Raw genomic sequence first — 24192 nt, forward strand, 5'->3', positions numbered from 1 at the left:
AACATTAACCTATCTGGGACCCTCTCCCAACAAAAGCTGTCATCTGAAAGGAACAGAGAGGTTAAAACTAGGTTTTGGCCAGTAATTTTTTAAAAAATATGGAACACTTCACAAATTCGCGTGTCATCCTTGCGCTGGGGCCAGGCTAATCTTCTCTGTATTGTTCCAATTTTAGTACATGTGCTGCCGAAGCGAGCCCTTGCCCAGTCCTTCATAGATGCCCCAATACCAGGTGACTCCACGTGCAAGGCAATCGTTTGTATTTGCAAATGGGCTCAAGTAACATATCTGTCTATTTTAAGCAAATCAACTTTAGGGATATAGGCAAATGGAAATGTGCAATATTTAGTCCAAGAATTTTGATATTTTAAAATAATAAAATATATATTATGTTAATTTAGAGAAAAACAAGATACAATAAGATTTTTTAAATCACACTGTCTTTACTTTCTGAAATTATCAGAAATTCAGCATTTACAAAGACAGCCGTGGGATGCTGTATGAGTGGCAATTCTCCCGCAGGTCACCATCGCCCACTCATGCAGCATCACACACAACAGGTGATTTTCCTGTCATCCCGTGGGGCTGTACGCATGATTTCCACAACACAGCCACTTACTATACTGCTTTGTAAAATTATACTCAAAGGATTGTTTTCAGTAAGATGTCCAGGTACTTAGAGACTTTTGCTTTAAAAAATTTAGTAGCCCTTTTAAACAATTCTAACCTATTTCAAAATCAGCGTTGATTGAGATAACTATCGCAAACAAAAGTCAGTTATTTAAAACACAGGAACTGAAAGTATCTGATAATACAGCCTTTATCATGATTAACGTATAAGATAACTCCCTTCTCACAGGGCAAGTTTGGGGACAAAAACTTCATTTCACACTCAGGCATTTACAGTATCTTTCTTAGACTAGACAAAAAGCCAGCTGGCCCTCAAGAAAGGACAAAGTCAGTACATAGGCCAACAGATCTCTTTCTCGACACCAACAAACAAACAAACAAACAATGCAACAAACGAACCTACTGTTTACTTATTCCAAACAATAATCAATGGGACCAACATACCTAAATCCACGAGAATAGCATGCTGCTGGGCCGTGAGCTGCTTCAGAAGTTCTTTATAGGATATGTCAGGAGGTTGCTGCTTAGTAGGCAATCTGTGCCTTAGACGATATTGTGAAGCTAAGAACTGCCAGACTTCTCCTCGCCGACTTTTGGGAACACCTGCGATCAAAGATGAAAAAGCAAGGTCTTGACCTGTGGAGTGAAGTTGCTAATCCACAGCTAGCAAACTACGAAATGCTGGAGAACAGGCCGCTCAGTGTGCTGAACGCCCCAGAACAGTGTACCGACAGCACATTCTGACAGGTTTAATCCTGTAGCTGCCGGTGTCTTGCCAAAGAAAACCCTTAAATAACCATAATCATAATGGTGATATTAACAACATCAGTCAACACTGAGTGAGCACCAAATGCAATATTTATTGAAGGTTCCTCACTACTAAGCAGGTAAATGTGCTCAGAAAACAACCCAATGAAAGAGGCAATTGCTGTTTATCCCTACTTTATAGATGAGGCTGGTGAGGCTGAGGCAGAAAGAGGCTAAATAACTTGCCCAAATTCACACAGCTAGCAAGTGGCAGTTTCGAATTAGAACTCCAGAAATCTGGTTTTAGAGGCCGAACTCTGAAGTCCTGAAATGTATTATATACTTCCTGTGATCACCTTTTGTTTAGTTTGAAGCTAGTAACCAATGCAAATCTTCATGTTATGACTTCTCAATATTTGTCGTAAGCATGTAATTTTGTAAAAGAGAATTAAATACCATTCTTGTGTGATCATAGAAGAACGAAATAATAAAAATGAGAAATACAACATGAAGGTATAACCGGAGTGCTACAGAACAATCTTTAGTCTTTAAGAAGACAATACCTAGCCTATATAATGAAGCATTAACTCCATTATGCTGGAAAACCAAAGGGCACCACAAGCAATTCAAAGTATGCTAAAACCACGCTTTGTCTGCCAAAGACTGGGAAGTGAGCTCTGGGAGGGACAGAATTCAATTCTTTGCAGAGCAGCTCATTTCATTTCACTAAGTTTTTTTCAATTCGGACAGACTAGATCTGTAGTAAGTTCCTGAGTTCCAGCTGGTCAAAGGAAGGCTTAATGGCAATAATCTTTTTTGAACTGCAAGGCCACAGTTTGCACAAACTAAAAGTATCCCTGTCCAAAAGGTGTAACTCGGGCTCTCTGGAAAGATTTACAAGGCCTTCCATACCTCCAAACCACCTTTTTCAGTTCAATTACCTCCCACTCCCCACTATGCACTAAGAAGCTTTAGGTTACCTTCACAGCCCCAGTTTCTCACTGCTGCCTTAGGGAAGTCCAAGCTGCCCTGCTTGAAGGTCTAGTGTACTTCTGTTTGTCTTTTATGGAGGAAACAGAATGCCAGTCTTCTGCTGCAGGTCTCCCTGACACTGCTAGGAGTGATCACGCCCTGCACACATGCTATGTGACGCACACTCTGCTCATCACACTGCCATACAGGGTCACAGATAGCTCTACACTGTGTTTGTCTCTTTTCCCCATTTCCACGGTAAGCTCCTTGAGAACAATGAGCACACTTCCACCTTTGTATGATGAAATCCAAAAATGCATCTTGCTCTTTAAACATCTGTTGAATGAATGAATGAGTGACCTCATGTAAAATGTCCTTTTTAGAGGGTCATTTCCATGAACTTATTAAATGAATCACTGATGCTGGGGGTAGACTGTTTCGTTATCCACCCAATAACAGTTTTACAAAAGGTCATTCACTTCAGTTAAACAAATACTTATTGAGTAGTGCATACAGAGCATGGTGCTGAGGGCACTTCATCAATAAGAGATGAAGAAATCAATTCTCAGAAAAATTACTCCCATTCATTCATTCATCCATCCAACCATTCATGCACTCAGCAAATAACTTGTACAAGACTCTGTTTTAGATGCTAGGCATAGAGTGGAGGGGTAAGAAAAATATTAAACAAGTATATACATAAAAACACAAAATTATAAATTATGAAAACCACAATTAAAGGGAAAGAATCACAAGGCAGAACAATAATACGAAACTAATTCCTTTTGGTGTCGGAGAGGGACAGGCATTGATTTGTGAGAATAGAGGATTCCCCAGACTGGGAGGATCACTTCAGGAGGAGGAATGTGGGGATGCCCTGAGGGGGGTGGGAGGGAGCAGTGAGAAGGAGATGGGATGGAGAGAAAGGGAGTTGGGAAAGGGGAGCAGGTAGCACGGAAACAGCCTGGGACACACAGGGACACACAGTCACTCTGGGGCACGTGCTACCAGGTAGCAAGTGGCCGAAAGTGAGATCAGAAAGGTGAAGAAGAGACTATGGAGGGCCTTGGGCACGGTGCTCGGAAGTTTTAACTATCCAGTTAGAAACTGGAAGATGAGCATTCCTAAAGCATCTTTAAAGTCATGCACCTCACACACATTCTAGAAACCACTGCTTTGTCTCCCAAATAAGGCATTCAAGGAAAATCTTCGGGATTTCCTATCTTCGAGGAAAAATATCAATATATTAGGCTTGTAAATGTAGCATCTCACAATATGAATCTTAATTTAAATTCAGGCAACAGTTTCACACATTACCAGAAGCTTTTAAAACAAGATTCATTATCATGTTTCTTTGGGTACGTTTGGATTTTTATTTGACACCCAGTTTGTCCAAGCCGTGGAGATTCTCAATGTATGTAATCTGGGTCACAGAAATGCACCTAAAGTATTCACGTTAGTTTTAATTTTAAATTTAAGATGTTTAAGTATCAGTCATTTTATATGACAGAACAACAGTGCGATATAATGGTTAAATAAAAGTAATTCTTCCAAAATAAATAGATGGAAGGAAAACGGATGAATTGATTAATAAGAATATAATTTTGTATATGTAGACACATATATGTAAGTTAATATACATACACATATACATGTTTACATGTGTGTAAATGAACTCTTCTGACCAAATGCTGGACAGGAGTCAAATGTGTGAGTCTGAATTATTTTCACAGCTGTGATCACGGATCTGTGCCAATGAATCCACTCCTTCCCTGGTACACAACACCACAGCACTGAGAACAGCTGGTTGCAGGAGGCAGGAAGTCTGCAGAAAAGGGGTTTGCGATCTCCTCAGGCGTAGTCTTCCATCAACATCCCTGCTTACCAAGAGACTCACTGACTGATGGCAGAGATACTTACTTCCCTTTTCTTATGGGTAAAGCACAAGGACAAAATATGCCCGAGTTGCACAAACCAAAAGAATCTCTATAGCTGCTCTAAGACACGATTGAGGGGTTCCAGATACCTTCTTTAAGAGAAGCACAAATGTCTTCCATGTCGCATCTGATTTTCCCTCTGCAGTTTAGTAACTTCTTATCCCAGGTTATGAAGACCTCCTTCTGACACACACCGACTTCTTCATAGTCCAGCTTAGCCCTTCTGGCATGGAGTTCATCTCTGCTTGCTGAGAAAAACAAGAGCTTTTATTTATGTAAGGCCAATGTGTTTTTAAAACATAGTATTTTTAACATTTTATTGTATTTGTAAAACCACAGCAAATGACTTTTAGGGATCAACCACCAACATTTTCTCAAAACGAAAACTTTTTTAAAAATCGAGAATACATAAAAGGTTCTCACACTTTGAGTCATTTCACACTGAACATAAAAACAAACCACATTTGCCATGCTACAAATTTTAATTTTTTGATAAATGTGAGAGCCCCAGACTTGCTGGTCCGCATCACTTCAAACACCATTAGTGTTAGTATTTTATATTTGACATAAATGAGGAAACAATGCCTCATGCTAACCTTGACTCCAAAATACCCGACCATAATAACCTGATACATTTTTATAACTATTTCCAGAGTTGGCAACTGTGCCCTTAACAATACTGGGCTATGTGTTCCTGTGTTCAGTTTTAATAATCTGAAAAAGGGAAATGCATGTTACTGAAATTATCACTACTTCCATTCTTTAAATAGTGCATAATTCTCTTTCACTTGATGGTTCAAAATAAAAGCCCAAGACTCATTAAAAGAGATGCCTATAAAAGTAGCTACTACCTTGACTTGGTCTTTATTTGATTTCAAAAGGAAGCAACAAGAAAAGCATATAACCATGTATTTTTTCTCTTTCACTAGTATCCCATTGAACAGGAGTCTCTCACAGTAATCTGTATTTGTTCTAGCCCACAGGACTCGACCACCTTACCTTCTGCAATACAAATCTTTATCATGCATCCAAAGTCCTCGACAGCACAAAAACAATAGCAAAATGAGTATTACTCTTAGTTTGCATGAAACCTTTCCCAAAAAAATTAAATATCTTATAATGCACTGCAATTCAAGCAGGGCTATAAAAATTTCTACTTAAAATTCCAGACATAATCAAAAAATAAATTGCACTACAAAAATATTCCTCCTGGACACCACTAGATGGCTCTCTAACATAATTTAGCTTTGCTTCAATACTTGCTATATATTTCTCTATGATAATCAAATAAAAGAAGTTCATTAAAGTTAATAATACATATAATTCCACATTTAACTTCACTAATGGCTTTTCCACAATGAACAGAGCATAATATATCTTCAGATTTTATTTTTGTCCAACCTTCTCTAGACTGTTTTTCATTTACAATGATAATAAAGACCTGGCCAGGTGGCTCATTGGTTGGAGCATCATCCCATACACGAACAGGGTGCAGGTTCGATCCCCAGTCAGGGCTCATACCTAGATTGTGGATTCGATCCCCAGTCGGGGCACATATGGGAGAAAACGGATGTATGTTTCTCAAATCAGTGCTTCTCTCTCACAGCAATATCTGTCTGTCTGTCTCCCCTCCCTCTCTCTAAGATCAGTAAACATATCCTTGGGTGAGAAATAAGTAAATAAATGAATAAATAAATGAATAAATGAGAAGCACCTCCCAGGTGCCAGCTGCAGGCCCTGATGATAAACTGCTAAGTAAGAGCAGTTAACCTCTGCCTTCAACTGGTTAACGAGGCCAGAATACAGCACCAAGAAGAAATGATTATCCATTGGCTAGACCCGTAATAAGCGAAACTATTTTTTGTCTTTGTTACATAAGTACAGAAGTACATATAAAATTGACGAAGGTTTCTATTATGTATTCTAAATGTTACCTCCTTTCTTATTTTGTCCATTTATATAGTATAACTGACCTTAAAATACACAGTCATTTGCATTAAAACATCCCAATTCTCTGTATAACACACATAGTTGAGAAAAGGCTGTGGCATATGGAAAAGCCCAAGAACCGTAAGAAGTAAACCTGGGTCTTACTACTCATCTGCCGGGATATCACTGTGTGACTGCAGGTTAATTCCTTACCCCTCCCAAGCCAATCACCAACTCAGCTGCAGAATGAAGAGTGGAAATTAACGATCTCTAAGACCATTTCCAATCTGAGCAGTCTATGGTACCCAAACGATCCTTTGAAATTTAATGCAAAATTCTACTTATACATATTCCCAAAATGTTCATGAAATATAACTTCATGTTGTAAATGTTCTAAAGGAATAACAATCACCCTCTTTACAACCTTTTTTTCTGTCTATGAGTTAATTCAAAATGTAACCAATTGCTTAAAAATGCACAGAGTGGGGCAAAAGCAGGTTTACAGTCGTGAGTATGTGAAACACAGACTTTATTCTTATATAATAATTTATTAATTATTGCATTGTTTTATCCACAAAGAAGTGAATCTACTTTTGCCCCACCCCATAAATTCAATCCCTTTAAAAAAATCTGTGGACATTCAAGTGGGCACTTGCTATTGCCAACAGCAACTAATTGCATATTTGTTTTAAAGAAAAGATTTATTTCCTAGGAATATGAAAAATTATAGTACTTCTTATTCTGCTACAAAAATAACAATAAAGTAAACTGCACTTGCAAACTAAATATTGTTGAAATTAAAAATTGAACTGAATCACAGGTATAGTGAGAGGAATGAACATAGAAATGTTAACACCTGTATTTTAAAAAACTTTTCAGAAGATAGCATGATTAAAGCAACTCAGAGACAAACCCAGACTGCAGTTTCCAAGACTCTGAAAAGTCAAAGGGTCCCCTCAAGTGGAACCTTTCATTTTACAAATGTCAAAGGCAAGGCTCTTTTATGTTAAGTGATTTGCTGAAGATAATGGCATTAATACACGTTGCCACTGACTATACATCTCCTTGTGCATGAGTCTACCAGTGCTGGAGTAAATAACATTAACACTTCAAAGTTTGGAAAATATTCTAAAGCATTTGGTATTCACAAGCTTAGCAATATAGCATTACAAATAGCACAATAGCTATTATAAATTATCCAATTATAAATTTAATGATTTGAATAGGATCTTTTAAATAGAAAATGTATAAAGCAGTAAAAAAATACAAACTTTGATTTGATAACATGTAATTAATTACATACTTGATTTAGATACAATACAATTTATTTGAAATAGTCAATTTATCCTATTATAAAACCACTTAGATTCCAAGTTGAAAATCATATTCGACAAGAACAGAATTTGCTTTTTTATGTTTAAGAGTTTTTAAAATTAAGGCACAATGATATTCCAGTCATATCAAATACATATCACTGTGTTACCATTTTATCTACACTCTCTAACATCCAAATATACTCTAAGGGTGCCTGACGTTTTACATCTAGCAAACCACAATGTAAATATCTTAAGCTACTTCCCCATGTTATAACTACCTCACAAAACAAATACACAATTATCGGCAGATAGTCTAGTAAGAGTGCGTATACAGTCCAAGTATGCGTGTGAGTTTGCGGGGCAGAAGGACACTTCTAACCTACGACCTTAAATTACAGTAGCATTATCACTTGGCCCTGTTTGAATGGCTAACCTTCAAGTTTCTGGTTCTCTTTCTCCATTCGAAGCAACAAAATTTGCTGGTGTATAGCTTTTCTCCATAAACTCCTCAGTTCTTCTGATTTTTTTCTTTTTTCAACTTTTTCTGGGTCATCGTCCCCAGACACAAATACAACCAGCGGTTCCTCTTCCATGGTGGGAGCCAGAGGGGACAGCGGCAGCAGCTCATTCCTGTCCAGTCCATCTGCGGAGAAGAAGACAGTGAGAGGCATTCCGCAGCAGTAACCCAGACTACAGAAATGTTCTCCGGGGCCGGCACGCTCTCATCCTACAGTCCGCTTTCACAGCTCTGTTCGTTTCTGGAACTCATGGTTTAAGTAAACTCACTAGACTGAATTCCCCTTCCAGAGTTCCCTCTCGCCACGAAATGAAAGTGTCCCCAATCTCACCACTTCTCCTTTCTGCACAAAGTGACCTATGAGACAGGTGCTCCAAAATGAACCAGCCTTTCCCCAGCGTCCTAACACTTCTGCAATTGACCTGCGTAAGTTCTGCGCTGCTCTGGGCGGCTCCCTTCAATCCCCCTGCAACACTGTCTTACCCAATTCCCGGAGGGCATTTTCTCCCTCTGTTCCAAGCCGTCTTTTGTACTCTTGCCATTTTTTGACACATTAACACACTCGATCATGTCTCTTAAAACATTTCCATGGTTGTATATACCCCAAAGAACTCAGTGCAAACCCCTGGGGACAGCAGATAGATCCCTTCAGACTCTGGCCTCAAGCAACCTTCCCAGCCTCCTCTCAGTCTCCCAGGCTCTGCTCCCAGTGCTTCACTGCTCAGGACTCTCTGGCCTGTGAAATTCCCTTCCATGACTCTAGAGCTTTGCTAGTTCCTCTTTCTGAAACACACTCATCTCAACAATGAGTTTAAATAAATATGTAACTTTTCCATGAAGCTTTTCCTGATCAGTTCATTTTATTTATAGTAATGTTGTTTTCTTGCTTTTTTAAAATTTATAAATTGACCTCCAACTTTACCCTTATTTCTTAGTAAATAATTAAAAAAAATTTTTTTTTACTCTGTTGTTCCTGTTTTAGCTTCTTGAGTTGACTATTTAGTACATTTGAGTTTTGGCTTTCTTAATTTTCGAAATGCCCTCTATTTTGGCATTTGCCCTCTAAATGCCCAAAATATCACTCAATTTTGATATGCAGGCCTCCGGTGATATCTTCTCCCTTCTACTTTCCAGCAGTTTTCAGTTTCTAGATGCATAAAATACTCAAGTTTTCCTCTAATGGTGGATTCCTGCCTTTCTTTTATTCCTTCATTTTTCTTTCTTTTGGGAAATTTGCCCTGTGATCAGAGAATATAGTATAAATAACTGTGACTGTCTGGAATTTCTTAAGAAATCTTTGTTGCCAAGTACATAGTTAATTTTTATGACTGCTCCCTGTGTGCTAAAAATGAATTTTCTCCCTAGGTAGCAAGGTAATCTAGGTAGATTACCCTTGTTTAATTTCATTTCTCAATTTTTATCTGTTATTTAATTCCTCTATATTTAATTTTCAAGGAGGAACATAGCAAAATCTCCCACAAGAGCTACTGATTCATTTATTTCTGCCGGAAATTCCGCTATTTTTCTAGCTTTCAGGTCTGCATACTGATGTGTATTCTGACTGTTGCTCTATCTTTCGGTTTATTGTCACCGTTGCTTCAGCCCTCTGCATGCTTTTGCTGTAACTTCTAACAGGCCCAGCACTGAAGGGAGCTGCCATGCCCTCTTCGCTGCTTGATGTCCGCCCAGCGTATCTGTGCCCTTTTCTTTATCGTCCAACACTGTTACGTCACTCTGTTTCATGCGCAACTCTTAAAAGAGAGTGTATTGCTTTTCTGAGAATAAAAAGGTCTATGACTACGCTGAATGTCCACTGTAATTCACTAGGACATACTGACAGCCCTCAGAGGGGAGGGGGTTGTGGGGTGGGGGGTGAAGGTGGAGGAAGAGTAAGGGAGAAAAAACACAGAGACACTGACAACAGTATGGTGACTGCCGGAGGGGAAGGGGGCAGGGGCAGGGAAAGAGGGCAAAGGAGGGATGCAGGGAGCTGAAAGACACTTGACTTTGGGTAGCAACTGCACAAGGCAGTGTACACATGATGTCTTATACAGCTGTGCACTTGAGACCTGCATGGCTTTACTGACCAAGGTTACCCCAGTGGATTTTTTAAATTTCAAGATAAACAAAGTTTTAAAAAACCCTGCTTTTCTAGCACTATCATAGCTCCTGGTTTGGGAAACTTGTTTCCTCATTCATTCATTCAACAAGTATTTACTGAATGTCGAATATGTCCTACTCAGATCTGAGAAGTACCAGATACAGAAGGAGACATCACTTCCCCACTGTAATCCATGCACCCCCTTGTGACAAACCACTGCATCCCTTCCCCAATCTGTGATGCTAGTGAGGAGGGATTCGTGAGCGAGCACCACACAGACCCTGCTGCTGCATGGCCGAGGGAGATCTGTTCATGGGAGAGGCAACCCTGAGGAAGATGCGCTGCCGCCAGGAGACTCGGCGAGGGGTGACTGGGGTGCCGCCCGCACTCAGCGACTCATTGCTGCAAGTCGACGAGGTCCTTTTTCTCCCCTCTCCATCGCTGCAGAAAGCAAATAAACATATAACTTGTAAGGACTGCTGCATCACGTGATTCTTTGCAACAATACGGAAGCACAAGCCATTCACAAGTCCCGTCCCGGGCAAGCAAAAGCCACAAGAACATGGAGCAATGCGTCAGCGGGCGCACTGGTCGCCCAGGCCACAGCCGGGTCGCGAGAAGCTCAGCTGTTTCTACTCATTCCATACAGCCCACCTTTTAAGTCCTAATGTCAGGAATAGAAGCACGTATGCAGACAAGCAAGGGTTGCTGAAGTGAGGGACTCATGCTTTTTTCAAAATTTCAATTTAAGAGTATACTCTAAACAATGTAACTATTCCATAAATGGGTCACAAAGAGCTCTTCTTATAGTTCTTATAGAATAGGCTAATACGGATACTTCTAATGGTCTGTGACTGCTAGGGTCTGTCTGCCACTCACTAGCCACCAACAGCTGGATCGTGGCAGAAAGTAACCTGAATGAAGGAAGAGTGGTCAACTTTGGGATCTTGTTAGGGTATGTGTTTTAAAAAAAAAACCTACGGTCAAATAAGACTGGATAGGTTAAATTTAAAAATATTAAACATATTCTTCCTAGTAGGGCTTCACAGAGACTGTAATAGGCTGGCATGCGCTGCCCCTCTCCAAGAGGGAACAGTGTACAAAAGTTCCTTAACTTACTCAAGTTCAGAATCACCTCCCCCAGCTTCGTGGGGGTTGGGGATGTCACGTCTTTCTGTGTCAGTGTTTTGGAAACAATCGTGTAGAAATGCTGGTCCGCCCTACAAATGTCATTTCCTAGCAAAGATCACTCACTGCCAGTTATACTGGGCCCATGTGCAACAAAAGGTCATTCTGACTCAAACTTACTTCTGAGACCAATTCTGCCAGCAGCTGGAAATACCATGCAGCAACTGCTGCTGTTAGCGGTGGCAGTAATGTACTTTTTTCAGTTTCAAGGTCTCTGAGCTTTCCTGAGAGAATGATGAAGATACCCATGTTTACAAGTGGTGATACTAGTAAAGGTGCAGAAATGTTTTTGATGGCATCAAGTATCAGATCTTAAGTCAGAAATGAAGTAGCCTGACTGGCCCCAAGCCCACCGAGGTAGTCAGAGGGGCACAGGAGAGCCGAGGCAAGCCCTAGCCAGGGGAGCAATCCAGCACCTGCCTGCCGTATTTTTATTTACTTTAGGTATGCACGTATCAGGTCATCCATCTAATCTCGATCTATCTTCCTGTAGGTAGATACTACTTCTGGATTAGCTAAATTATACTAAGTGAAAGAAACCAGGCCATGAAAGACAAATACTATATGATCTCATCTATAAGTGGAACCTAATCAACAAAACTAACAAGTGAGCAAAATACAACCAGAGACATGGAAAGAAAGAATAAGCTGACAGTAATGGGAGGGGATAATGGGCAGGAAAGGGGGAAGCATCCTCAAGGAACAGGTATAAGGGACACATGGACAAAGACAACAGTGGTAGGATCGAGGGCGGGAGGTGGGGGTGGCTGGGGTCTCGGGAGTGGTGGTGGGGGAATGGAGGCAACTGCACTTGAACAACGACAACAAAAACGTCAAGAAAAAGCCATCCCTGTAAGCTGCTACATAGATAGTAACTGTCAGGATGAATTATGATACTTTAGAAAATAGCTAATTCATCCATCTAACATAGTCAGACCCCCTTTGTTGTATATCCTGGATAAAATTATAACCCTAATATGTGTCCATGATTCAAAACTCCCTGACGTAGTGAATAAATCTGCTCATCTTTACTTCCACTTTGGAAAGTATTAATTCAAGTATTACTCTTTTAGAAACCGTGATTCAAATGTTCTGTATGCAATAGTCACATCCTGACAAACACTTTCGTTTAGCAATGCTCCCTCCCTGGCAGTCATCTGCTAAATGCCCGATTCATGGGCACATTTCCAGCTCCTAGTGTGGTGAGACCAACTAACGGTACGCACTCAACACACACCCATTGAGTAAGTTAATACTGTAAAGCCCCACGAAACATTAACTCGGAAGGTTATTAAAACAGACAAAAAATACTATTGGCTAGGCTAACGTGACAGGAATAAATAAAAGATCAGCCTTCTTAAAACCCTTTGTTGGAAGTCACGACTTTTTAAGTCTTTCTGGCAAAAAGTTCCGTTTCCCAAAAGTACAGACTGAGCCAGTGATGGCCCCGGTGTCCGTCGACAATGAAAACAGCATGAGTAAACAACAGACGCATCTGTTTTCCAAGTAACTACTACTGCTGTCCTGTATAAAAGCATCTCATTAATCAGTTGAGCCTGGAAAGCTGAATAAAATGAATGTAAAAGCACCCACTTCAATGCCTCACAAGGTGAGTTTCTCTTCACCTCTCAGTAGCTCCTATATAAAGAATGCCAGAGTAAACCAATCCAAAAGACTCTGAAACTTTTATATTTTAATGCTGGGAATAAACTGTCTTTTAAAAATCACCTTCTGAGTCACTGTTAATAATGTATCAAGTGTTTAGAAAATACTACAAATAAGACCAGGGAGTACCTATATCACCTTTCCTCTTGCCTGTAAGATATAAACTTTGGGGGCCCATGTTCTAAAACAAGGACATAAAGCACCCTCACATTCGCCTCCCCTGTGTGAAATTTTCATAAGGTCTACAACTTTAAATCCTGTCAATCCAAACAAAATGCCAACTGACCCATTGTCCTCCTATATCTGGAATTTCATGGCAAGTAATAAGCCAAAAATTAGCAGTCAAAATATAAGATAATAATATACCGAAAGGAAAAACTTACAGAACAGACCATTGACCTTTATCTTGCAGTAAAAAACGACATCCTGAGAAAGCAGTGTGGTGGCAGAGATAAGGCCAAAGCTGCGAGAAGACATGTATGTATTCGGAAGCCAAGGGGCCTCCTGATAAGTGTTTCAATAGTTGGCGCATATACGACTTACGGTAGTTTAGCTTCTGATTTGCATTTAGTCAGCAATCTGACATTCTTAAGGTAGTAATCTCAAGAATCAAAACCATGTGAAAGATGGTGCATGAAAATTCTCACATTCCACCTTGAAAACGACACAGGATGAGGTGAAAAAACATGGGGGTTTTGTTACTATATCTTTTGGTTGTTTTTGTAACTACAACACTAGTGCTCACTTTGACTTCCCCTTTAATTAAATTTAGCAGATAGCCAAGTACAATGTCCACGTTTTGAACAGAAATAAAAATAAAACAACACATGCGGTATTTACTACAGCAATAATTAAGCTAGTTCAAAAAGCACATACTATGTGCCAGGCATTGTTCTGAGCTTTCTACAGGTACAAACGCATTTCATCCTCACAGCACTTTACGGGGACAGTGTTATCACGATTCCCATCTTAGTGAGACAATTGAGGTAGAAAGTAGCTAAGTAACCCGCCACAGTCCCATGGACAGTACGGACCGTCCACAGCCCAGACCCGTCAGCACGGCAGTGAACCGTGCCCATACAAACACGCTTCACGTCAGTTCGGAAAAGCTCTACAGAACCTCAAAAACAAAGGTGCCAGGACTCCCAGGATGCCCTGTGCTGCTGGCAGAAAAGAATCGGTCTCTAACTAGCAGCAAGTCTTTCGGTCAGGACTTCTCTTTTCATATTTTTGAACGCAATAATGTCACTTATTTCAGCAGAGAAATAACTTCAGAATAACATTAGATGTTCATTTATATAAATGCTTCACCTCCTTTTCTTTGCTCTTGAAATCACTGCATTCTGACTAAAGACCCTTTTTCTTTCTAAATAGGAGGATCAAATAAAAAATGCATTAATATGGTGGAATATACATATATTAATTATCTTTATGTTCTTTAAATAAAGAAACAAATCAAAACTATTCCCTTATTTTTTCATATAATCTTTTTTCTACTTCTATATTTTGGGATATCAACATGTGCCTTATAAAGCAAAGCTGCTTCCCAAAAAACATATTCAGTAAAAGTATTCTGCACCAGTGTTACCCCTACTTAAATGTATTAAATTAAAAATGAATACCTAAGGAGGGCAATACAATGTGGAGAACTCCCACCTGTTTTTTGTATGGGTGTATTCTACATATTCTTCCTACCACTAGTCACCAACCAATCAAGAACCACAACCTGTGAACAAAATGAGGGTTCACAAGGGAGAAACTACAATGTGTGTATCCTGATGTGGGCTGGGAGACATTTCCAAGTCCTTCTGGACTCAGCCTTGATCAAAAGCTATGGACATGACATGAACCACTCCACCAACAGAGCTTCAAGTTAACTTTTAACAACATATCCTTGGCCAAGCAGTTGTAGCTTTCACTGCGTCAACTATTAAATTAACACTGCGCTTATTAGTGGACAAAGTTTTAAATGCATACTTGCCTGCTTTGATAACAATTCATTTACTGGACACTGTACAGAATGAAGGCATTTTAGTGACCACTCACAGGGACTCAAACTTGACGAAGGATGTCATCATGCCTTATTTCCCACGAGGGCAACCTAGATAACACTTTTCATAGAAGTAAACCCTCGGGCAGGGTCAGTTTTGCAAAGGCATCGCTCTGCTGAGCAGCAGACCGCCCCCCATCCTTCAACCCCGGGCACCCATTGAAACACTACCAGCTCCACAAAGTCCAAAGACATGACTACATACTAAGTCCATAGCTAGACCACAACGTATTACAGCTCAGGACAGACACAGAACTTCACTAATGTAACAGCAACTATTTAACCGAAACCTGAAAAAGCTTTCTCTCTGTGAATGTCCCCAAGAAAAGCTGCATAGAGCAACTCACTGATGAAATTTGTTTTTCCCCACGGGACACACAGGACAAATTTAACTCAGAATCACATCAGGTGCACTGACAGTTTACCTAAGTCCTTGACTTCAACTGGGCGACCATCTACCATCCTGTGGAAAATCTTTACTAATTAAAGAAAGTCGAGATTGAACTATTCTAGTGGAAATCAATATACAGCATTTGAGCTATGAGTCAAAAGGGACAGATTAATCAGTGGAACAATGTGCAAAACAAAACAAAAAAAGAATGAAGAAAACAAAGAGTTTTATTTCCTAAACTCGACACTAAAAATTTACACTGAATGTAAATTTTTTTTTAAATTAAGTTTTTTACATTGGAGTTTAAAATGTCTATGAGTAGCTTATTTACTTACATCCTTTTAACCTAAGATTAAGGAAAAGATAGCAAGCAAGACATTAAATCTTTCTGTAGCTCAATTTAAACATATGTAAAATAAGGATATTATGGGCCAAATGATATCTAAGGTAATCAATAGATCTATTTCTATGCTGTTGTATTAGCTAAAAGGAGAAAAATGAAACTAACATTTCCATTACCCTTTTAAAAGTAGATAAGAATTATTATTGAAATGGCCTTACAGCTCACCATAAAAAAGTACAGATCAATTACAAGGATTAAAAAAGCTACTTTTCATCTTTCCAGTGTGGCCAAAATAATTTTTGGAGAACATTTTTTCCCTTGTATGTCTCCTCTTAGTCCAATTGTTAATGCTATGCTTTTATTCCAACTTGAAAGCAATCTAAATGTCAGTGGTCCCAAACAGGAGGGCGGGCATGTCTGTCTTTCACTGAACTTGGGGTAGAAGCATCCACGCTAAGGAAGTAGGTGTTCCCCTGTGTCCTGACCAGTGGGGGCTCTGGAAGGTCTCAGCAGTGCTTCAGAGTGACCACTGTGACAGAAGGTAAGATGAGCAGAAATACAGTAATCATCCTCTCAGGTCAAAGCCAGATTCCATTTTATGAGTATGTTCCTTGGACGTTCTTATTTCTGCATCTCCTTGGGATTTAGAATAAACTCCTTATAGGTACCTCTGAACTAGTTTATATAAGGAATTTATATTCTACTGATTCAAAATTAGAATAAGGTGTTGATTGAAGCATTCTGCACAGTGTTAAGGAGATCTCCACATGGAATGGAGTAGAAACAGAATTCCTGTTTGCAGTCTGCATTTCACATGATCATTTGTGATCTCTGCTTATACCAGGCACCATCTTTTTTCCCCCTATGCAACCCTAAGCACCAGAAGGATGGCATGCATTCAGGAGACGCCAGAGCTGCTTTTTAAACGAATGGTAATATCCAGCTGGAGGGATTTATGAAAATTTTTAACGAAAATATTTAGACTAGTAGTCACCTTGATTCTGAAGCAGTGTCCTGTCTAGTACAACAGGAAAACAAGGAATGATATTAGCACAAAGAAAGAGATGTGTGTCCAAAATCAGGGCTTAGAATTAAAAAGCACTCCCATTAGTCAATAAAGCATAAATAAGGTTGTTTCAATCATGAGCCAAAATGAGTGCTTATACTGTTTTCGTCAGTGAATGAGAGAGAACCAGAGGATCAAAACTGTATTACAAGGTATTTCATCAGCAAAAATCTTAGTTTCTCATTGAGAAGTTTTATAAGTAAATAGAAGCAATGACTATCATTTACTTTTGACAAATAAACTTCAATATTAATAATTTTTAATTACAGGCTTAAAAGCTGAGAAGCCAAAATAAGGAGTAACAAGATGCCTGTTGATAGAAATGACATATTACATTTGATAAATGGATATTATATAAACATACTATATCATCATAGGCAACGATAATTTAGCTACTAAACAATGAAATAACATTAAATTTTAAAAATGATTTGAAGTAAGGTAAACCCACATTTATTCCCTTCCCTTTATCATTTTAATGCTGTGCAAATGACCCTACTAATCAATAAACCATGGTGTTAAAAATATCTTGGTTCCTTTCTCTCAACCTGCTCAAAAACAGTAGCCTGACATGTTTTTAATAATTCAGAATAGTGGTCCTAGAGAAGGATGTCTAATCTGAATTTCAAATTTCAAAATAATATGCCTTCCAGAAAGTATTATCTGGCCCTGAGTGATGTGGCTCAGTGGACTGAGTGCCAGTCTGCAAACCAAAGGGTCGCTGGTTCAATTCCCAGTCAGGGCACATGCCTGGGTTGTGGGCCAGGTCCCCAGTAGGGGATGCGCATGAGGCAATCACACATTGATGCTTCTCTCTCTTTCTCCCTCCCTTCCCGTCTCTCTAAAAATATATAAATAAAATCTTTTTTAAAAAAGTAATATCTGTTAGCTTCTGCTAACCCACCCTGTACCTTATTTGACTGTGCATATGTAGAGACCTAGTCCACAAAACCAGTAAAATATGAAGTCCCCTAGTGAAAAGAAAGCTATAACCCAACATATTAGGAACCTCCTCCCCTCAGCAGTCTGAGCAGGTCCAGATATCATGGTAATTGTGTAAGTATGATGTTCTCTCTGAAAGTAGCAATAATCAGAGATACAGAGTTTAGAAATCACTGGGTTAAAACCCTACTCTTGAATATCCTCCTTCTTAGAAAATACACGCTGAAGTATTTAGAGTAAGGAGACATAACGTATGTGACTTATTCATAAATGGCTTAGAATTTTAAAAAGCACATATATGTACATATAGGCGTGTATACATTCACATGTTAACAGGCAGAGAGAATGACAAAGCTAGTGCGGCACATGTTAACACTGATGAATCTGGGGAAAGATTGTAGCCGTTCTCCATAACATGCTGCAGCTTTTCTGTCAATTTGAAATTATTTCCAAATACAAATTTAAAAAGCCCTCTCTTCAAAATTGTATCTAGTAAGTTCATGTCTAAACAACTTACTCATTGAAATACACCTATTAAGCATCATTTTGCCCAACAATTTGACCACTGTGCAGACAGTCATCAATAACGCGCAGGAATATGCAACCGTGGCCATGAACAGTGCTACCCAGGGTGGGACTCCTTAGAAGTCAAAGAGCTAGAAATCACCCCCATGTCCATCATCAAAAGGACAGATACGCTGTGACGTGTCACAAGGAATACCACACTGCAATATAAATGAAGAGACTGAGGTGCACATAAAAATAGAAATAAATCTCACAAAGTAATGTCCAGTGAAAAAAGTCATGTATAAAAGAATCCATACTGCATCATGCCATTTACATAAAGCTTCGAAAAGTATTTAAGCTCCCATGTACAAGGTCAGGACAAGGGTCCTGTCTGGGTGGGAGCATGAGAGCAGCCACAGGGCTGAGGGTGGCATCACACTCGGGGACAGGGTGGCAGCGACGTGGTGTGTTCACTCTGATGGGCTGTATGTGGCTTTTTAATAAAACATATTTTTAATGAAAAAAAATGTTAAGTGTCTTTTTAGTCTGTTGATTCTATGCTGTCCAGTTATTAAAAAGCACACAAAAGTATCTCAAAAAGTGCTTTCTGATTTTTAGAATTTCTTAGAGCCAAGAAAACATTACAAAGTAATAAAAAAATAATAGTGAAATTGTTAATGCTCCTACATATTTAAAAGTTCTCCTCATGTGTAAAAATAGCACTTCCAATAAGAAAGCAACAAAAAAGTGAAACTTTTCAATGTCAAAGGAACAGACAGTTGCCCTCTGGACATCAATATCCTTCTACAGAATGAGATATCATGGGCCGCGGGGAAGCCGCGAGCAAGAACAACACACACAGGTCAGCAGAAGATGAACTAAAGATGAACATATAACTTTATATTAAGTGCTATAAATACTCCTTAAAAAGTCAGTTTGTACTCTGCATGCTGTCACAGATCACCTGTGACCTTCTTAATGGCTAGTCCTAATTGCCACTTTCAGGCCTGGTTTTGTTTCCGAGAAGGAAACTGTGAGTTTCCAGACGCTCATTTTAACTAACATAACAATAAATAAACTGCAAATAGAGTTCACCAAAAGTGTTGCATTCTTATTAATAGGTGGTACCACCAAGATAAGGCAAACCGACATTTTGATGTGTGTGCATTTTGGTTTTCTAAATTCACTGCATCTTCTATATATATTATACTGTTTTTTATGGCTAACTTCCTTTAAAAATTTTCCCATAAGTTTGTCCCTTAAAAAGCCTTTTAAAATCAATTCTTCATCAACTTTCTTCACTATACACTCACTGTTTAAACATGACTGTACTAATTCAGAGCAAAGTTCAGATTTGAAAGTTCATTCATTCAATATTCATAATCTTTGTTGGAGTAAAAAATATTGGCACACAGACAAAAGATACTCAGAGATACTTCAAGAAATAGTCTAACTAGTTAAGGAAGGTTACCTAGTTAGTTATATGTTAACTTTGGGGACTTCCTAAGTCTAGAGAAAAAGGGGCCAAAAGAAAGTAAAAGGAGATTTTAGAGACACACAGGCAGATTGATAGCATGTATTCTCCTTGACTGCAAGAACTGTCAATTATCAAACTACTCAAAACAACCCAAATGTCCGTCATCAGGAGACTGGATAAACTGTGATGCATTAAATGAACACCATACAGCACCTTGGCTGGTGTGGCTCATTTGGTTGGAGTGCTGTCCTGTACACTGAAAGGTCACAGGTTCAATTCCCAGTCAGGGCACATGCCTGGATTTTGGTTTGGTCCCTGGTCAGAGTGTATGCAAAAGGCAACCAGTCTATGTTCCTCCCTCAAATCGATGTTTCTCTCCCTCCTTCTCCCTCCCCTCTTCTAAAATCAAAAAGTATGTCCTCCAGTGAGGATTTAAAAAATGTGTACTATATAGCAATAAATATAAAGGAGTCAAGCCATACATAAAGAAAGAAGTGAGCCCTGGCTGGTGTGGCTCAGTTGGTTGGGGCATCAACATGTAAACCAAAAAGCTGCAGGTTTGATTCCCAGTCAGGACACATGCCTAGGTTGCCAGTTTGGTTCCTGGTCAGGGATACATAAGAGAGGCAACTAACTGATGTTTCTCTCTGACATCAATGTTTCTCTGCACCTCTCTCAGTCTGTTCCCTTCTCGCAAAATCAATAAGCATGATGTCAGATGGAAATTTTTAAAAATAAAAAACAGGAATGAATCTCATGAACTTCTAAGCCAACAACAATCTCTTTAGAAAAATTCGAAACTTAGCCCCCTTCTTTCCAATGGTAAAAAAACAATCCCCTAAGAATTTTAATGATCAGTAAGAGTTCACAATTTCAATTTTTTTAAACAGGCAGTTTTACAAAATCACTACATCTAATTTTGTGTAGCTCCAAGAGCAAAGAACAAGACTTAAGGGGCAATGCATTTCAGTACTGGGGCCCAGAACAAAGACTCAAATGTCTACAAAACTCAAGGAATCTCTCACGGTCTCTGAAGGTCATTGCTGTCACCCTGTATCCATTATAACCCTGCACCCATTATGTGACATTTGTGAGACTCAGAAAGGTCAGTCTATGTCACTAGAAAAACAAAACACAAAGAAATGCCTAGGAAATATTCTACAGACTTAAAAATACAAACGTATCCATCCTTTGGCGCACATGTTTAAGTCAGCAGCTGTTGGGTACCAGGAGGCTGGGAAGAAAAGGCGGGGTTAGGGGAGGTCCGCTTAGTAAGTTGTTGGCACTGGGGCTTGTCCCAAACAAAAGCAAAGCTTAGACTATGGAGCCAGGAGATGAGCACATGGTATGAAAATAAGGATGATTTTAAAAGTGAGATTATCATGTACCCAGAAAGCTGGTTTTAAGAGTTTTCTTAATAAAGTTAAGTGGAATGAAACCAGTATATTAGAAACAAATTAGAACAAGCACAGCAGAAGGATGCATAAATGTCACTCCAAAATTAGCCACTTTTTAGTAACATAACAGTATGGGACTGGGGAAGGTTTTGCTTTGCAAACAGAGGACACTGGTCTCACCTGATTTCATTTTCATACTGTGGGGACAGTCTACCTGAATTCTGGTAAAAGCTTTTCAGGAAAGAGGGGGCAGTGAAGGAAGGGGCAGAGGAGGAAGTGTGCAGACTTGGAAGGCTGGAGGAAGAGTTACTCTCCTTTTGCATGCGCCGAGCGGATGGAAGAACGCTGAGTACAGAAAACACAGCAAATTTGTCTCAATTTATATTTTGGCAAAATCTTCGTTCGCTATGAAAAAGTATACAAACAGGTTCTTATTATTAACTCAAGCTTCCTGTGAAAGGCTCAGGGCTGGATCTTACATGGGGTGGGGGGAGCATGCAGTTCCCTCCACTTAAAAGCAATGACCTAGTTTCACCCTTCACAGATCGAATTCCTCCTCGTCCACGCAGGATGTGTTCGTCTCTAACAATTTCTTAACAAATCTAAGACAAAAAGTGTTTGTTTTTACATGCAAAAGAGACTTCAAGGGGGGAAAAATAGGGAAGCACAAATAATTACAGGAAACAAGTTCCAAATGGAAAAACTGATTATCAGCAGTTCAAAGACTTTACTATTTGAAAGACATACACTCTTCTAAAAATTTCAGAACAAGATGTTTGGTTGTTGGAAGTCATCCCACTACCGTCACCTAACGAAAGTTAAGGTCCGTATTCTTGCCTGCAGCCAGCAGGGTTGTGCAGCCGTGGGTTTGTCTGAATCCCTAAATCTCCAGCACAGCTCTGTTTATTTCTAGAAGATTCCTTCCCAGCAAGTTTTTACAATGATACAAATAGCATCTTTTTATACTAATGTAATTATTTGAGCTTAGAAAGGAGACATTATTTATGGTTAAAAAAATATTTTAAATTCTTAAAAATAATTTTTCCTGGGGGGGAAATAAAGACATTTACTGCTTTGATAAATATAAAATGACTGTAAAAAAATCTTGATTCACACATGAATACTTAATATTCTTTATCAAAAAAATCTGAGGATAATTAATTCTGTTAATTTACTCTATTTTTATATATCCTAAATATCTTACTTTTTTATTGTGAATCATTCAAAACACAAGAATAAAACTGTATCCTTAAAAAAATGCCAGTAAGTTTGATAACAATATAAAAATTAATCTCTTTTTACTTAGAGTTCTGGTTTGTTTGGTTTTTTTCTCCAACTGAGATCTTTATCAGACCATTTCCTGCATCAAACTCATAGGAAAAGAAGAAAAACAAAATTACTCCTAGGATATAAATTCTGATTTGTGCTACATAGGAAGAAGTATAAAAATTCTACTATTGCAGATTTACCTCCTTTACCGTTTCTTACCAAGGGCCAACAACTCTGCGGAGTCCTATTTTAAATACCATGTAACATAATTCCTACTGGCTACTTCCTGTCAATTATGTTATAGGTAGTCCCTATAGATGGTCAGGTTATTCTAGATACGGTTTTTAACAATTGTCCTTCTTATTGGGCTTTAATTTGTTATGAACTGACAAAGGGCCAAGCCTTGCCTTCTGTATGAGGGTGACCGAGGGGACGGTTTTGACCCTGGCACTCTCCTGGAGGCTGACAGGAAGTGCCACTGCCGTCCTTTTCGCATCTGCTGACTCTGCTTCACGGAGCCTTCATCAAGAAGTCGCTGATGACATGTGCTGTCAGCAGGTTTCTCAGGCAAAGCCACATCTACAATATCTGTTTTTTTCTCTTTTTCTGGAAAAAAATATTTCCATGCAAAATGCTTTGACTCAGCTCTTTGGTTGTGGCTTAAAGCTTGCCTTGCTTCCCTTACTAACTAAGGTTTTCACAATTCAATTTATTTTACAGGCTTTCGAAAAATTAACTGTTGGTTGCAGCATGAAGTCACCACAAGTCTTGACTCCACAGTGAGCAAAACAGATTGGAAGAAGAACTTTCTCTCGCATTCCGGAGAGAGGTTTGGACTCACCTGCACTGGTCGCTGGAGCTCTGCCTGAGGAAGGGGGAGCGCACCCCGGGAGCCCTCCCATCCTGCAAATGCAGCTTTCTCTTTGTGCTGGAAGGTGGGTGGCTGAACGTGTGTGCTCGTCTTCGGAACTGCGGGGAGTTGGAATCCTCTTCAGGGAAGGTCTGCCAGGCTGAGGACAGGGGGGAGGCTGGGGGTGTCCCTGGGGGGGAGTCTCCTGGAGAGTAGTCCTGAAAGGCAAGCAGAAGGGAAGTCCTTCCTTCCTACAGGGACCATGGTAGACCCGCTCCAACACAGAGCTCAGAGCGACAGGGTGCCTCTTCTTCCTCCTGAGTCATGACAAAACTGGTCTCTTTTTCTCTTTTACTCAATCCATGCTGAAGGCAAATCAGCATCACCACAACCCCTTTCTTCTGATAAGCAGCTGTCAGACAGCAGCCGTCAAGATAGGCCAGAAAGTGAAAGGGGTGATAAGAAAAGGTATTCTCTTCTCTAACACTTGGTGGTGAAAGGCAGTAGCTGCCCTACGCTTCTCTCTGTCGCTGGAAAGATGAAAAGAGATCAGGACCCAAAAAGGGTGGAGTCTGCAATTACGTATCTCCTGATTTCCGTGACATATCGGTCGCACGCTTCCTGTACCATCAAAAGAATATCGTAACGAGTCGGTGGCCAAGTCTGGTGGCAAAGCCTCCAGGAAAATAAAATAAAGGCCGTTAAGTATCTTCCTTCCCAACGGATGTGTCTATCCAACTACATGTTCCCTGATGTACCATTTTTTAAAAAGACATGAAAAACAGGAAATAAATGAAAAGTGACTGATGCTGGAATGCGTCTCATATTGCATGCACAGACATCATAAATCTTTCCATTTAGACAGGTATGCTGTTTATACTTTGCAAAACAAGAACCC

At 39.5% G+C, this 24192-nt stretch overlaps 1 protein-coding gene and 1 non-coding gene across 4 annotated transcripts in view; both read right to left on the reverse strand.

Annotated features, from left to right (window-relative positions):
• TBC1D4 (TBC1 domain family member 4) overlaps positions 1–24192 on the reverse strand; it is a 180859-nt gene that overhangs the window by 17540 nt on the left and 139127 nt on the right. For 2 of the 3 annotated variants that reach the window (XM_037153231.2, XM_037153233.2), the window contains exons 10-15: positions 23286–23512; positions 21356–21520; positions 10430–10590; positions 7965–8174; positions 4376–4534; positions 1075–1233 (exon numbers count right to left, since the gene is read on the reverse strand). In XM_037153231.2, coding sequence (XP_037009126.2) covers positions 1075–1233; positions 4376–4534; positions 7965–8174; positions 10430–10590; positions 21356–21520; positions 23286–23512 — 1081 coding nt within the window. The remainder of the gene's footprint in view (positions 1–1074; positions 1234–4375; positions 4535–7964; positions 8175–10429; positions 10591–21355; positions 21521–23285; positions 23513–24192) is intronic. The other variant, XM_037153232.2, reaches the window with a different exon arrangement.
• Positions 93–199, reverse strand: LOC119055121 (U6 spliceosomal RNA). Its single transcript, XR_005083629.2, has one exon. It is a non-coding gene; the product is annotated as a U6 spliceosomal RNA (small nuclear RNA).

The sequence above is a fragment of the Artibeus jamaicensis genome, unplaced genomic scaffold (genome assembly GCF_021234435.1).
Source record: "Artibeus jamaicensis isolate MK-2021 breed Jamaican fruit bat unplaced genomic scaffold, CSHL_Jam_final contig_415, whole genome shotgun sequence".
NCBI classification, from domain to species: domain Eukaryota; kingdom Metazoa; phylum Chordata; class Mammalia; order Chiroptera; family Phyllostomidae; genus Artibeus; species Artibeus jamaicensis.